The sequence below is a fragment of the Symphodus melops genome (genome assembly GCF_947650265.1).
Source record: "Symphodus melops genome assembly, chromosome: 11".
Taxonomy (NCBI): domain Eukaryota; kingdom Metazoa; phylum Chordata; class Actinopteri; order Labriformes; family Labridae; genus Symphodus; species Symphodus melops.
This window is the reverse complement of record NC_136701.1, coordinates 12,406,926-12,419,946: the sequence shown is the minus strand read 5'-3', so window position 1 is coordinate 12,419,946 and position 13,021 is coordinate 12,406,926. Positions and strand designations below refer to the sequence as shown.

Genomic DNA, 13,021 nt, shown 5'->3' with positions numbered 1-13,021 from the left:
GTGTCAGCTGAGCGCTTACACGAATACAAACCATAGTTCCTATAGTACATGAATAGCATTAGATACTGCATTAGTGAGTCATAGATAGAGAACACCCTCCACTTGCACTAGAACACAATTATCAGTAATCATTACTGTGGAAAAAAAAATTAATACAATGCTTCCTTTGCTTTACTTTTTATTTCCATGTTATCCATTTGTCTGTCATGCATGAAAACCACAATGTTGCTTTATTTTTAGGCCGGTGTAAATACAGTTATAATCAGAATTTCTTCTTCTTTTATATAATTGCAGTACTTGCATTGAAATAGACCAAATATACTGTGAATTTTTAGTATTTAACTACCATAATTATGGTCAGCTGGTCCACAGCTGAACTATCAGGAAACTGATGAGTAAGTGACAAAAGTGACTGGTCATAAAGTTAACTCAAGGGATACTATAATTTGTATGTATGTAGAGGTTTTGTTTACAATTTCTTAAGGGGATGCAGCACCTATTTGATGATAAGAAAATGTCCCCGTCACGAACAGCTTCAGTAGGCTATTTGTCTCTAAATGTCAATGCAGTCTGTCTCAATTTTCTTCTAAATAAAATACCTCCACAAACCAGTATTGCAGGAAATCGCAGAAATAACATCATGTTCTGATTTTTTGGCGATTGTTCCCTTTGTCTTTAGGTCAGTAGTGTAGCCTACATCAGCACTACAAACACTATCCCTTCCTCGCCCCCTTCTGGCAGCACCGTGGAACTACAGCGTCAATACTGATGACGTTAGAGCAGCTGAGTGTGTGTCCTCCAGTAAAAGGTCACCCACTGCCACAGCTCATCATCACTGACTGCTGACTTCCTGATCACAATGCCAGAGCACAGAATGTGATTTTTACATTTATAAAGAGTTTCATGTTTCAACTCATTAGAGCATTATGTATCTGATTAGTGCCTCTTAAAAACAATCTGTGGATATTTCAAAAACATGACAGCAGATAAAGGTAAAATAACATATTGTTTAATTTCAATTATTAGGATGGTCACTATAAAAGTATTATTTGCAAGTCGATATCAGTTAAAGTATTTGGGTGTATGAAAGTATGGCTATACTTATAAGTTAGGTAGGGGCTGTTGGGCTCAGAAACATGTCAGTGTGTGCCACCTGCTGGTTGTGTTCAGAGAGAAAATAGCAAAGATGAAATGCAATCATTTAGGCTGGTTATTATAGCTGAGGTTCTTTGATCTATATGTGTATGTATGTGTGTGTGTGTATATTAAAAGAACTGAATAGAGTCGTCTAAAGATCTGCAACCCCAGCTCACTTCTTGCTGCACCATATTTGTCCTTGGAGCCATTTTCAGATAGAAACACTAAGGTAGAGTTCCGAGCAGAGTATCACTTACACGGCTCAACAGAGGACTGCCAGGACATGCTTAAAGGGCCACATTGAAAACTCTTAGGGTTTATACTGTACCTTTAGTACCGTGTTTATGATATTTAAGTCCTGCAGGACATATTTGGCATGCAGTCTCCACCTGCTTAAACTGATAAAGTCAAACTAATGTCCTCTTCTTCATCATAAAATTGCTGGACATTGTCCTCTCGTTTCCTGAACAAAACTGAGCCCAGTTTACTTTAAAAAAAAAAAAACTTGACAAAAAGCCTACTGTTTAGGACTGATATACTGCCTGTAATCAATTTCAACCCTCATTGTGATTTTTTATTTTTTTCACAATGTAAATATGGCATATATTATTATATATGGCATATGACATTTTCTGAAGGTCGGAACCTCAAATGCTGTTGTACTTTAAATGCTGTGTCCTTGTGGTATATGCTGGACAGCATATTTTACAATTATTATCATTTCACTATTTCTTGATAGGTCTAAAGGTCCAACTAAGAAGACTATTGTAGAAATCTGGAAGAACATTGGGCTATGCGTATTTAAATTTATAAGCTGTAAACGATTTTATTTACCGCAAGGGTTCTCCTTGTTCGCTCTGGTCTGTGTCATGAGTCCAGGACCTGTACATCCCACCTCAGGCCTGCATAACAGAGATGTTACAGCACATCTGCTCATCATTTTTGGGAATTTTAACAGAGCAAATCTAACCCACAAACTACCTATATACAGATAGCATATCATGTGTCCCACCAGAGGAGCTAAAGCACTGGAGCAATGCGACACAATAATAAAGGACTCTTATCGCTCTGTCCCCTGTGTAGCTTTAGGACTCTCTGATCACTGTCTGATTCACCTCATCTCAACTACAGGCAGAAGTTACAAACAGCTATGCCTGTAGTAAGCACTGTAAAGAGATGGACGGAGGAGTCAAAGCAGGCCTGTAACTCCAGCTTTGACTTCACTGATTGGAGTGTTTTTGAAGCTGCATCAGGAAACCTTAACAAACTCATTGACAATGGGACATCATACATTAGATTCTGTGGGAATGTGTGTTTTCAGACCAGGACCACCTGCACATGTAACAACAACAAGCCCTGGTTTAGAACTATTAGGAAGCTGCGTCAGGCCAAGGAGGAAGGACCAGAACCTGCACAAGCAGGCTAGGAACAAACTGACGACACCGAGAAGCTAAAAAAAAGCTTCTCGACTAACAACCCCTCAGCAGTTTGGAAAGGCCTGCAGGACATAGCAAACAGAAAACCCAACCTCAACCCTGCAGGTAACAATAGATTGGCTGAGGATTAGCTTTTCACACCCTTGTAAAAACCTACAGTCAGAGACTGGTGTTGAGCCACCTGAAGGATATCACAGGTCCCTTGCTGGACCCCCTGTATTTTGCAGTTTGCCCCTACGGTGGAGGGTCGGTGGAGGATGTACTCAACATGGGACTGAACTACATCCTGCATCACCTACGTTAGGAGCCTGTTTGTGGAATTCAGCACAGCGTTCAACGCCATCATCCCAGATATCCTTCACCAGAAACTCACTCCTCTCACACGGCCGCCTTCCAATGTGCCGTCAGTGGATCACCATTTTTCCGACCGACAGGAGGCAGCGGATGAGGCTTGGGAGCATAACATTAAGCACCGGGAACATCATCACTCGCGCACCCCAGGGGTGTGTTTTCTCTCCACTGCTCTTCTTCCTCTAAATGACTGCACCCCTGGGGACCTTTCTGTCAAACTCTTGAAGTTTGCAAACAAAGCCACCGTCATTGGTCTCGAGTCTGCTTATAGACGGGAGGCGAAACAGCCGGCTCTCTAGTGCAGTCACAACCACCTGGAGCTGAACCTGCCCAAGACTGTGGAGATAACAGTGAACTTCAGGAAACGACCCCTCCTCTGAAGTGGACCTCCCACATAGATACAATCAGGAAAAAAGGCACAGCAGAGGATGGTCTTCCTGCGTCAGCTCAGGAAGTTCAACCTGCCCCATGCAGGAGCTGCTGATCATGTTTTACACCTCCGTCATTCAGTCTGTTCTGTGCACCTCCATCACTGTCTGGTTTGGATCTGCAACCAAACTGGACAGACACAGACTTCAAGGGACACTCAGGACTGCAGAAAAGATCATCACTTCATCCAGGACTTATACCGGTCTAGGGCCAGGAAACGGGTGGGCTGCATCTCTGCAGACAACTTTTTACAAAACACAAAAACTTGCTCAAACTTTTTAAACTCTTCCCCCCGGGTAGGCGTGAAAGATCATTGCATGCCAAAACAACCCATCATGAGAACAGTTTCTTCCCCGAGGCTTTCACTCTGATGAACGCTAAACAGTCAGTCCTGTTATCATGCACCAACCGTGAATGAACATGAGACTATTTTAAGTTATTTTATTTTCAATAACTTAACCATTTATATACTGTAATAGTATCCTCTTATTTATGCACACTGCGCATGTAAACACTGTAAAAACTCTAACTCATATATATATTAACCATTTATTACATATTTATTATCATGTTCATCTCAGACAAGGAGATCTTTTAAGCCCTCAGAGGAGTCATTCATTCAATGACTTTGTTGTCCTTTTTTTCTGGTGCCATCATCAGGACAAACTGAATATGAGTTCATACATTGGTAGATGACCAAATAGCTGCAAAACCAATTACATTCCTAGATTATTTATTTATTTATTTATTTTATTTTATTATTTTTGTTAAATTTGTTCAGCTCAATCCTGTTTTTTGGTAGCTGAGTGTATATGTTTTGAGTGTTACGGGGAAAATGTATAATCTACATAATTATTCCAGCTTTGTTAATGCACTTAATATACTTTCAAAATATTGACCTACTTTTGCATCTAGCAAAAGATGAGGATATGTCATTTTCAGTGTACCGGCAACATGCATATCAAACTTGGTATGATGAACAGGTTTGCTTCACGGCTTATGTTCTTATTTATCCACGAGAAAGAGATTGGCTGACCAGCATTAAGTTACAAAACCTTTATTATATATGCAGTGCAGTAAAGTTACTTTATTTGGCATTCAAATGCAATAATGGTATATATATATATATATATATATACCAAAAATTAGTATATGTATATATACCAAAAATTAGGCTGTTTAGTACCCGTTTATTGTTGGCAGGATTTAGAAGAGGCTGTCTCAGACCAGTTCAACATGATCTGGCTTTTATTTTGGTTTAGTGATTAGTAAAAGGCAGGATCCATCATATTCAGAGAGATGTAGTGCATTTCTGATCTGGTCCAGTAGAGAGCAGTAACTCTTCACAAAGTAATGGGAACACAGGCGTAAAATCAGTTCAACGTCTTTGTTTAAGGCAAACACACTCGCATGCTTAGATCATGTACGATCATTCAAATGCAAACCACATGTGGCTAAAGCTTTTGCAATTTCTTTTTAATGTTTTTATAAAGCTCAACTTTTTCACAAATAACTTGCTTCTTTTTAATCTCTGTCAGAGTAGGAACGGGTCTGGTTAGTTTATGCTTGTGTAGTGGAGTTTATGTGATCTCCTTGAGGCTTCAGTGGTCGCACAGATTTTGTGCTTCCATTGGATTCCTTCTTATCTGGGTTCAAGCGGTTTCCTCTGGGGCTTCTCTGTGGTACTGGTCTTCTGTGACGTTTTCTTTTGGGCTGACGAGAGTGTCCAGAGTTGGACTGAGTCGAATCCAGAAGAGGATCTAAATGTACTTTAACACTTTGAGTATCTGAAGATTCATCAATAAATGCGAGGTTCTCCCCAAAGTAGTCCAGAGGCTGAGACAAATGGGGTTCTGGAAGGGTCTCCTCCTTTTCAGGCTCTGCAGGTTTCTCTTCAGGTACTCGCTCGGTCTGTGTGGCCTGAGAGTCTGCTTCTGACACTTCTGACTCTGATTCATTAGAGGAGGATGAAGAGGAAGATCCAGAATCTGATTGACTCCCATGCTGCTCTTCGTTCCCCTCTGGAGCCCCGTTAGCTGTCACACTGTGACCATGGCTGCGAGGGCCGTGACGACGCTTCCTCCGACGGCGTTTGAAGGGGTCATCGATTTTTCCTGGAATGCGGAAATCCACCGACATGTTCTGAATGTTTTGAGTCCAGTCTGTGGCATGGGCTCGAAGTTCCTCCATCTGAGAAGGAGGGATGAAAGCAGAGATAGTGGACAGGGAGTGGTGGGAACAACTTATGATCGAACAAACATCACAGAAGAAGAAAAAAGAAGCACCTCAGCTCTTGTCTTCTTGGATAAAACTCTGATCCAGTTACCAATCATTGTGAGGACTGATGCAAAGTAGGCGAGACCAAGCAAGATCCAGAACCAAACCAGAGGCTTGTACCAGTGGTCACTTCCTTCGTTCCCAGAGTCCCCTTCGACATGAAACGGAGTATAGAGTATCACTGAGTTCTTGTGTCACATTCATGTTTTCTTTTCTGTGCAGTAAATAAACATTTACAACAGGAAACACTTTATACCAGACAATATCATCCATAACCCAACTCATACAAGACAAAAACACTGAATAATGAGTTAATGAAAATGATGTCTGGGCTTAGTGAACTTAAGACATTATAACTGACAGTTATGGAAGACTAATGAAGTTACACATGAAACTCATGCATGGGTAAATGAATTGAACAAAGAAGGAAAAATATAAAAACAGAGAAACTCATATGGAAAAAACAAATCTAAACTTTATACATTCGCATGCAGATGATGACAAACTGTGGTTTGTGCCTCTGACATACCTAATATTAAAATTATATATCATGATAATAAATCATACTATAACTACATTTCATTCCAACATTTATGTTGTTTGACTCAGTAAAACAATAAGTGAGCCCTCTTCCTTTAAAACAGAAGATCGAAACATTTATGGATTCACTGTGTCTTCATCTCTTCTCTATCCCCTTTCTTAAATGCAAATGTTCCTTCCTGATCTTAGTGGCTGTTTTCCTGAATGTTAGGAGAAAATTGTGGCAGATGAAGAATCAATTCAGAAGCTAGTAACATAATGCTGCCAATGTTTACAGGGGTTTCAACCTTATAAAAACAAAACAAAATGACATTCAGGAAATTGGCAGTTAGTGCTTTTTTTCCCAACAATGTTTTGTATTTAAACAGCCATCTATATGATCTGTTTTAGCATGTGTTGCATTAACTAATATACATAATACATGCATGAGAATGGGAAATTCATTTTTTTTTTAAATCTAATTCTAGGCACTTTTAGATCAGGTTTTTGTTGGATGACTAACTTTTATTTACCTGCAACATAGTCTCCAAACCCCACGGTTGTCAGGGTAATAACCACAAAGTAGGCCGACTCCAATAGACTCCACTGCTCCACCTCCTGGAAAACTAGGATAGGAGTTGCGACAAAGAGCAGACAGCCCAGCAGAATGGAAAGGACAGCGGAGATCACCCGCACTATGGTCGGACTTACTTTCCATTTCTGTCAGCAAGAGGACAAAACACAAATGAATGAGACAGTTCAAAGAAAGTATGGGTACAGATTACACAAAGGAGACATTAGTCTTTTGGGTCTGACCCTGAAGAGAGTCTCTATTTTGAGGACAGCTTTCCTCAGTCCAGTACCCAGATGGTCTCCGACTCCAGCAAGAAGGAAACCAAACAGAGGGATTCCCACCAGGGCGTAGAATATACAGAACAGCTGCCCGCCTTCTGTTTTTGGTGAAATGTTTCCAAAACCTAGAAATGAAAAGTTGGGAGGTCAAGAGCAGATAATTAAAACACACAAATAGGACACAATCACAAATATTTAATCGCAATCTAGGAATAATGTGTGCCTTAAAATGGACTCTAACCAATTGTTGTGATGATTGTCCCTGAGAAGAAAAAGGCACTGGCCAGATCCCACTGGCTGACAAAGGTGGTGTTGCTGTTGGGATCAACACCCGCACCCATAGCATCCACCACTTCCTGTGAACAGATGGAGGAAGAGGAAAGACACTCATACAGAATCAACATACAAAACAAACAAACAAACCAAAGAGCATTAAGCAAAAAAAGATACATGAACCAATCAATTATTGTAGGTATTTTATAAAATATGAAATCTTGGAACCCATTGTCTATTATCTGATATCAATGTATCTCGCTTTCAGAAATTCTGATTTAGCCAACAGTTAATGTTTAACAACTCCTTGTCAAGACCTCCTTTTTTGTGCTCTCCAAAATGAACAACTTGAAAAGGTAACCTGTGCACAAATCAAAGGGGAAGTTCACCCTCCAGATATGTCTGCAAATCAAACCCTGCCCTGATGTAGTGTTGGAAGTACTGTAGAAACTGCACAGTCACTGTATCATATCAGGCAGTCAGTGACGATAGATGATTCATTCAGTGATGAGTGAATCATATTGCTGCCAGCACAGATCATCAAATGACCTGATCCAATTACCTGTATGTTACTATGTTTTACACATTTGTTTACTCTATTATTTTCAGCAGAATTTGATCACATTTTGATTGAATGTGGTCTCTGCAGATTTACTTCTAATGAATTAGCAGTTTATGATTACAGAGCTGTCTGTTGGATCGATGCTGCTGTTCGATGGAGTGCATTTTAAACTGGGAAGTCAGTTTTTACCTAAATAAATGCAGATGATAAACTTGTATTTGAATCCAAAGTATGTTTCTTGTTTTATTTCCTGACACAGAGCAGGGGGACCAGGACTTGATATATCCCACAATAAAACCTCAATCTGTACCAGAGCCATTGAGAGATGTAATATCAACACAACATGAACATCCTCCTCAATAACCATTTAGATTTAAAACCGTACAGAGTGGCATTGCATGGAGTGTGAAAGGTTACGTTACTGAAGCTGAGAACACATTGTAGTAGGAAGGAGCTTTTGAAGACCTGTTGAAAGATCAGCTGACACTGGCTCAGTGAAACCTGACTCACAACGCTGCTTGTTAAAATAAACAACATCTGACAGCAACTCTGACACCTGCCTGCCTCAGTCATGATTCTGATGACTGCAGGTGTGATGTAAGTTAGCATTAAGTACACATATTCTGCTTTTTTATATATATATTATTATGGTACCCTTTATCTAAAGAGAATCCCCTCCTTTTCAACATTTTGTTCTATTTTTACTGTAGAATTTTACATTATCATTATGAGCTTTCTGCCGAATATGTCACTTGTTCCGGGGTGTTACCATCTTGCTCAGCTTTGGTAAAAATCCTCACCACAGCCTGGAGAAAGAAACTGTAGTCTAATTTAGTTTGTTTGTTTAGCTAAGGCTGCATGTGTAACCTCGCTAGATAGCTGGCTTAATAACTAAGCAGTCACTCCCAGCAAGCATTTCATTAAAAGAAGTCTATAGCCACTATTTACAAGACATTGGTTCAAAAATGAAAGTTGTTTTAATGTATTTTTGAAGATATGGATTTCATTACTAATCTTCAATAGACATTGAGAAAACGTTCATGTTTTAACCCGTTTTGAATGTCTTTTCAACAGCAGCAATAGGTTCTTACTAGGATTGTTTTTCCCAAAATGGACTGCTTTAGTTATAATTAGCCAAGACTTTAGCCAAAAATAACACTGCAAAATGATAAAGACATGCTGTTAAAAGAGTCATTTCTCTCCTCCTACAGTGATAGAATGGACAAATGATCAAAATTCAGAGAAAACTTCTTTTTTAATGCACTGTAATCGCCGTATTTTGGCCCGGTGAAAATGGCTGAAATTAGGTTGTTGATGTTTAGACCTAAATTTCAACATGTTATTTAATCAAATTGAATGTTGAACTCATGGCTGGTACTGACTGGGTTTCCATTTAGCATTAGAGTTAGCAAACTCTTATCAGTAACAGCTAACTACAGCTTTAACTTATAAATTGGTACTGACAACAACAAATACATTTAAATACTGTTTTTGTTTTTTACTTTGATCACTGTGGCCTCATGTTAGCTAACACTAAAAGCAATAACCCACATCTCTTTCATCTTACTTTGAGCACACTAACATACAAAATATGCACTTTGACTTATGAGGACACACAGTTTACGTCTGCCGTGTCCTTCAGTCTCTTTAACCTTTCAGTAAATGTCATCCAAGACATCAGTGTATCACTTTGCAGCTAAAACTGTATTTTACAACTTTATGCTGGAACGAAAAACAAACATATCATCATCTCTGCACTAAGTCCAACACTTCTCATAAAACTCAAGGTATGCATAGATCAGCTTTCATGTATGCACACACTAACACATCAGAGCTGAGCCACACAACCCCAATAAAACCGTCTGATCTCTGGTGCACAGTTGTGCTTAACAAGGTCACAAGTAGCTTCACTAAACACGGCCAAAGAAATCTTAAGAGTTTCCCAGAGGACCTTAAACTTGATTCAGAATGATAAATTGTTTCATCAGTTCAGTCAGAACCAGGCAAAAAAATATATATGTTGTGGGGTCAGTGTCTTAGCTTCAGATTTTATTTTATCAATAACAACCAGACATAAAACTTGGTAAACATGAAGGGTCATGATACTTAAAGCAGAAATATGCATAACCAACAGTGAGGGGGAAATGTATCCCAAAAATGTTTCTACACAAGTGCACATTTAAAGAAAATATTGAATAAAGGATCTCTGATCCATATTCTTACATGTTGTATTTCACTTTTACAAACCCTTAAAAGTTTAAATAAAACAGTACACATTACACACACAAAGTCTGTGTATGCAACACGCAGGTCAGAAATTTTTCAAAAATCAGCTAAACAACTTGATCTAAAACATGTGACAGGAGAATTACAAATACTTTAACCTGGTCAGGTATATATGTGAAAGTTATTTAATTATCTGATAAAGATCGTGTCATTAATTAATCCCTTAAAAAGCAAATAGCATGAGGAAATCAGAAGTCTGATCATTTGAAAGGCTTACAAGCCAAAATGTAATCAGAACCACTGTTTTTAAAAAAGATCAAACTATCACTAAAAGTGTCTGGTGTGTTACTCCATTATAATTCTTGCTGAAGCACAGTCATGTATAGATAACCATAGATGATCTTCACACTATTACACCCCGCCCACTACAGATGATATAAGGAGAAGGACGCTGTCTTAGAGAGACACCACAGTTGATGCTTCTTTCTGTAATAAAAAATCGATATGTTCTTTAAATGCTCATAAGGCTTGCCTATTAATAAGGGTTGATCTGCTGTACCTCTATAAGTTGCTGAAGATTCTCTGGGCCGACACAGGTGAAGTTCATCAAGAACTCCTGGCGCGTGTCCTGCAGCTGTGTGTGCTTGCCCATCTCTCGTGGAGTCTCCAGGGCACGAAACACCACAGCCCCCAGCACCAGGTACAGGAGCACCCCCGTGAGGATGCCGAGCAAGGTAGAGCAACGCATGGATGAACCTCCGCCCAGTCCAAACGCAGGCTGCTGCTTCCCTCTACCAGCCTCAGCGCTGGTGTGACTGAGATCCCAGCTGCTGCAGCTGAAACATCGGAAACCACATGAACACAAGGGATTTTTTACAGACCACAACGCCTTACAACAAACCCAGTTGTACACACTCGTGCTGCAGACACACTGTTGACTGTACATGAGGCATTAAAAGTACTCAGGCCTTTACCGCAGTTCTGCCACACTGTTAATGCAACATCCAAGACAAAACTCCTCTTTCTGCCCAGACACTTTGAAAACATGTGGTTGCATTAGTAGATTTGACTGTCATGAATACAGATGAATTAATAATAGTTATACTGACCTGCTAATCGCCTGTAGCTGCCCACGCCTTTGTCTGTTCCAGTCCCTCTTCTTTCCAGGCTTAAGTATCGAATCCCTGGATCCGTATCCACTGGGAAGCCCGTCCACCTCACACTCTGAAGGAGGGGGCACTAGAGAGAAACAGGCAAACACAAGTCTTAGGTTTATTTTAAATGGAACGGATCATGCACATTGAATTACAAACTGTCTTCAATCGCAGACCTCATGAAAGTCTGAAGGATTTTCCCATATTGGAAAGATTATGTTAAAAACTTTAAAAGAAACATACAGAGGTGAATCAGCACAAAGACATTTGACTAAAAACATACGTAAAGGCACATACAATAATATGATAGCAACATGATGTAAAGAATAGAGTAAAAACAACATTATCTTTATCATAGCAGCAAAGAGCCTGCCTGTGGTGAAAATAATTGTTGATGACAAGCAATAATCATCAACAAGGTGAAGCATTCAGGAGATGCAGTGTCACATCTTGTCCATGTTGTCAAACCAAAGCACCTTTTGTTGGTTTTTGTCCTTATTTGTTGCACATTATTTAAACACATCTATTTTAAGCCATAGATGAAAATGAAGCCAGGTGGTGTTACTTAGCAGTTATCAGAAAAAAAGTAAAGTGTCCCACCAAATGCAGCAGATATACAATGTGGATATATACAATACTTTAAATATCCAGTAAGACGAAACCTTGGAGAAAAGATGCCCAGCAGTGAAACCTGATTTAAAATGCTGATGATGGTTGAAACCAAGAGCACAATTTCATTTAAAACTGAAGCCAAATCTCATCTGCTCTCTGTTGTATCTCTTGCTTGTAAAATGCAATGCAGATGAGAAACTGACGGATGTGTCAGACGCAGGTTTTTTTTTCTTCCTGGAACTTTGTTGAACGATTTAAGATGGAAGGTGTTATCATTTTAGAACAGCAGATCTGACCATTTTGAATGATCACTCGGCATCACAGGAATGCCAGGATCAGGACGAAAAAGAAACAAAAAACTCCCATCTTGTTAAGTTTGGTGACTGCAGCTTTAACTCTGCCGGTCAGCTGGTCTTGATCCAAAATAAGAGCAATAAACTGTCACACTGTGACGGCTCTTCAAACTGTTTAACAGCTGCTGAGAAACACAAAGTGACCGTCCACTTACCAAATTAACTACACTGCAGCCAGAAAAAAGTGATGCATGCAAAACTCATAATTATACTTGACACATGATTCCCATTAATGCCCGTTTTGTTCTTATATTTTCTCTCTCAGCAAAAAATCCTCAAGAAAATTATACAAAAACCGCGAAACACAAGAGTTAGTGTACACTTCATCAATTTCTGAAAACAAAATAATATTTTTTTTTGCCAATAATTATATAGTAGAATATTCTTGCCCATGTAAAAAGATCAAAAGAAAATCCCAGAGTGCATTCTGCTCATGCAACATTTATTAGGAAACACCAAACAAGATGCATTCAGCTGAAACTGAAGCATTTAATATGGAGATCATCTCCTACAAACATACCTCAGACTGCAGCACAGAAAACCAGACAGATAATACACCCCAGACAAAAGGAAATTGTAGTGTGGCTTGCATTAAGTGCCAACACTGCTGCAGCAGCCGAGTCGTAGTGATTTCGTTTTATCACCACCTAGAGTCCCTCTGAGTCCAAAACATGTCTGTTAGTGACCAACGCGCCAGGCAGTCTTACCTCAAAATGAAGGATCATAAGAGTCCAGAGCAGCAGTCGCCTCATGCAGAGTGTTTCATGAGTTCATGTAGCCGCTTACAAAGAGTGTGTCTGTGTGTGTCTGAGATGAGGGTGAGGAGGGAGGCTATTGCTG

At 39.5% G+C, this 13,021-nt stretch overlaps 1 protein-coding gene across 2 annotated transcripts; it reads right to left on the bottom strand.

Annotated features, from left to right (window-relative positions):
• Positions 1-4,532: 4,532 nt before the first annotated feature.
• kcnk4b (potassium channel, subfamily K, member 4b) lies at positions 4,533-13,021 on the bottom strand. Of its 2 annotated transcripts, XM_079355562.1 has the most exons (8): positions 12,889-13,021; positions 11,172-11,301; positions 10,622-10,898; positions 7,243-7,357; positions 6,966-7,126; positions 6,683-6,869; positions 5,639-5,781; positions 4,533-5,543 (listed from the first exon to the last, which is right to left on the bottom strand). In XM_079355562.1, exons 3-8 carry the CDS (start codon positions 10,808-10,810, stop codon positions 4,914-4,916), a joined length of 1,425 nt encoding a protein of 474 aa, XP_079211688.1. In that variant the 5' UTR covers positions 10,811-10,898; positions 11,172-11,301; positions 12,889-13,021; the 3' UTR covers positions 4,533-4,913. The 2 variants fall into 2 exon arrangements, with proteins under 2 accessions (XP_079211688.1, XP_079211689.1); XM_079355563.1 differs by lacking the exon at positions 12,889-13,021 and having other exon boundaries at positions 11,172-11,342.

Coding starts and splice junctions, on each gene's coding strand:
- kcnk4b (XM_079355562.1), bottom strand. CDS start 10,810: ATGCGTTGCTCTACCTTGCTCGGCATCCTCACGGGGGTGCTCCTGTAC. Junction 5,782..6,682: donor GTTTGGAGACTATGTTGCAG/GTAAATAAAAGT, acceptor TTCATGTCGAAG/GGGACTCTGGGAACGAAGGA. Junction 5,544..5,638: donor CCAAGAAGACAAGAGCTGAG/GTGCTTCTTTTT, acceptor CCTCCTTCTCAG/ATGGAGGAACTTCGAGCCCA.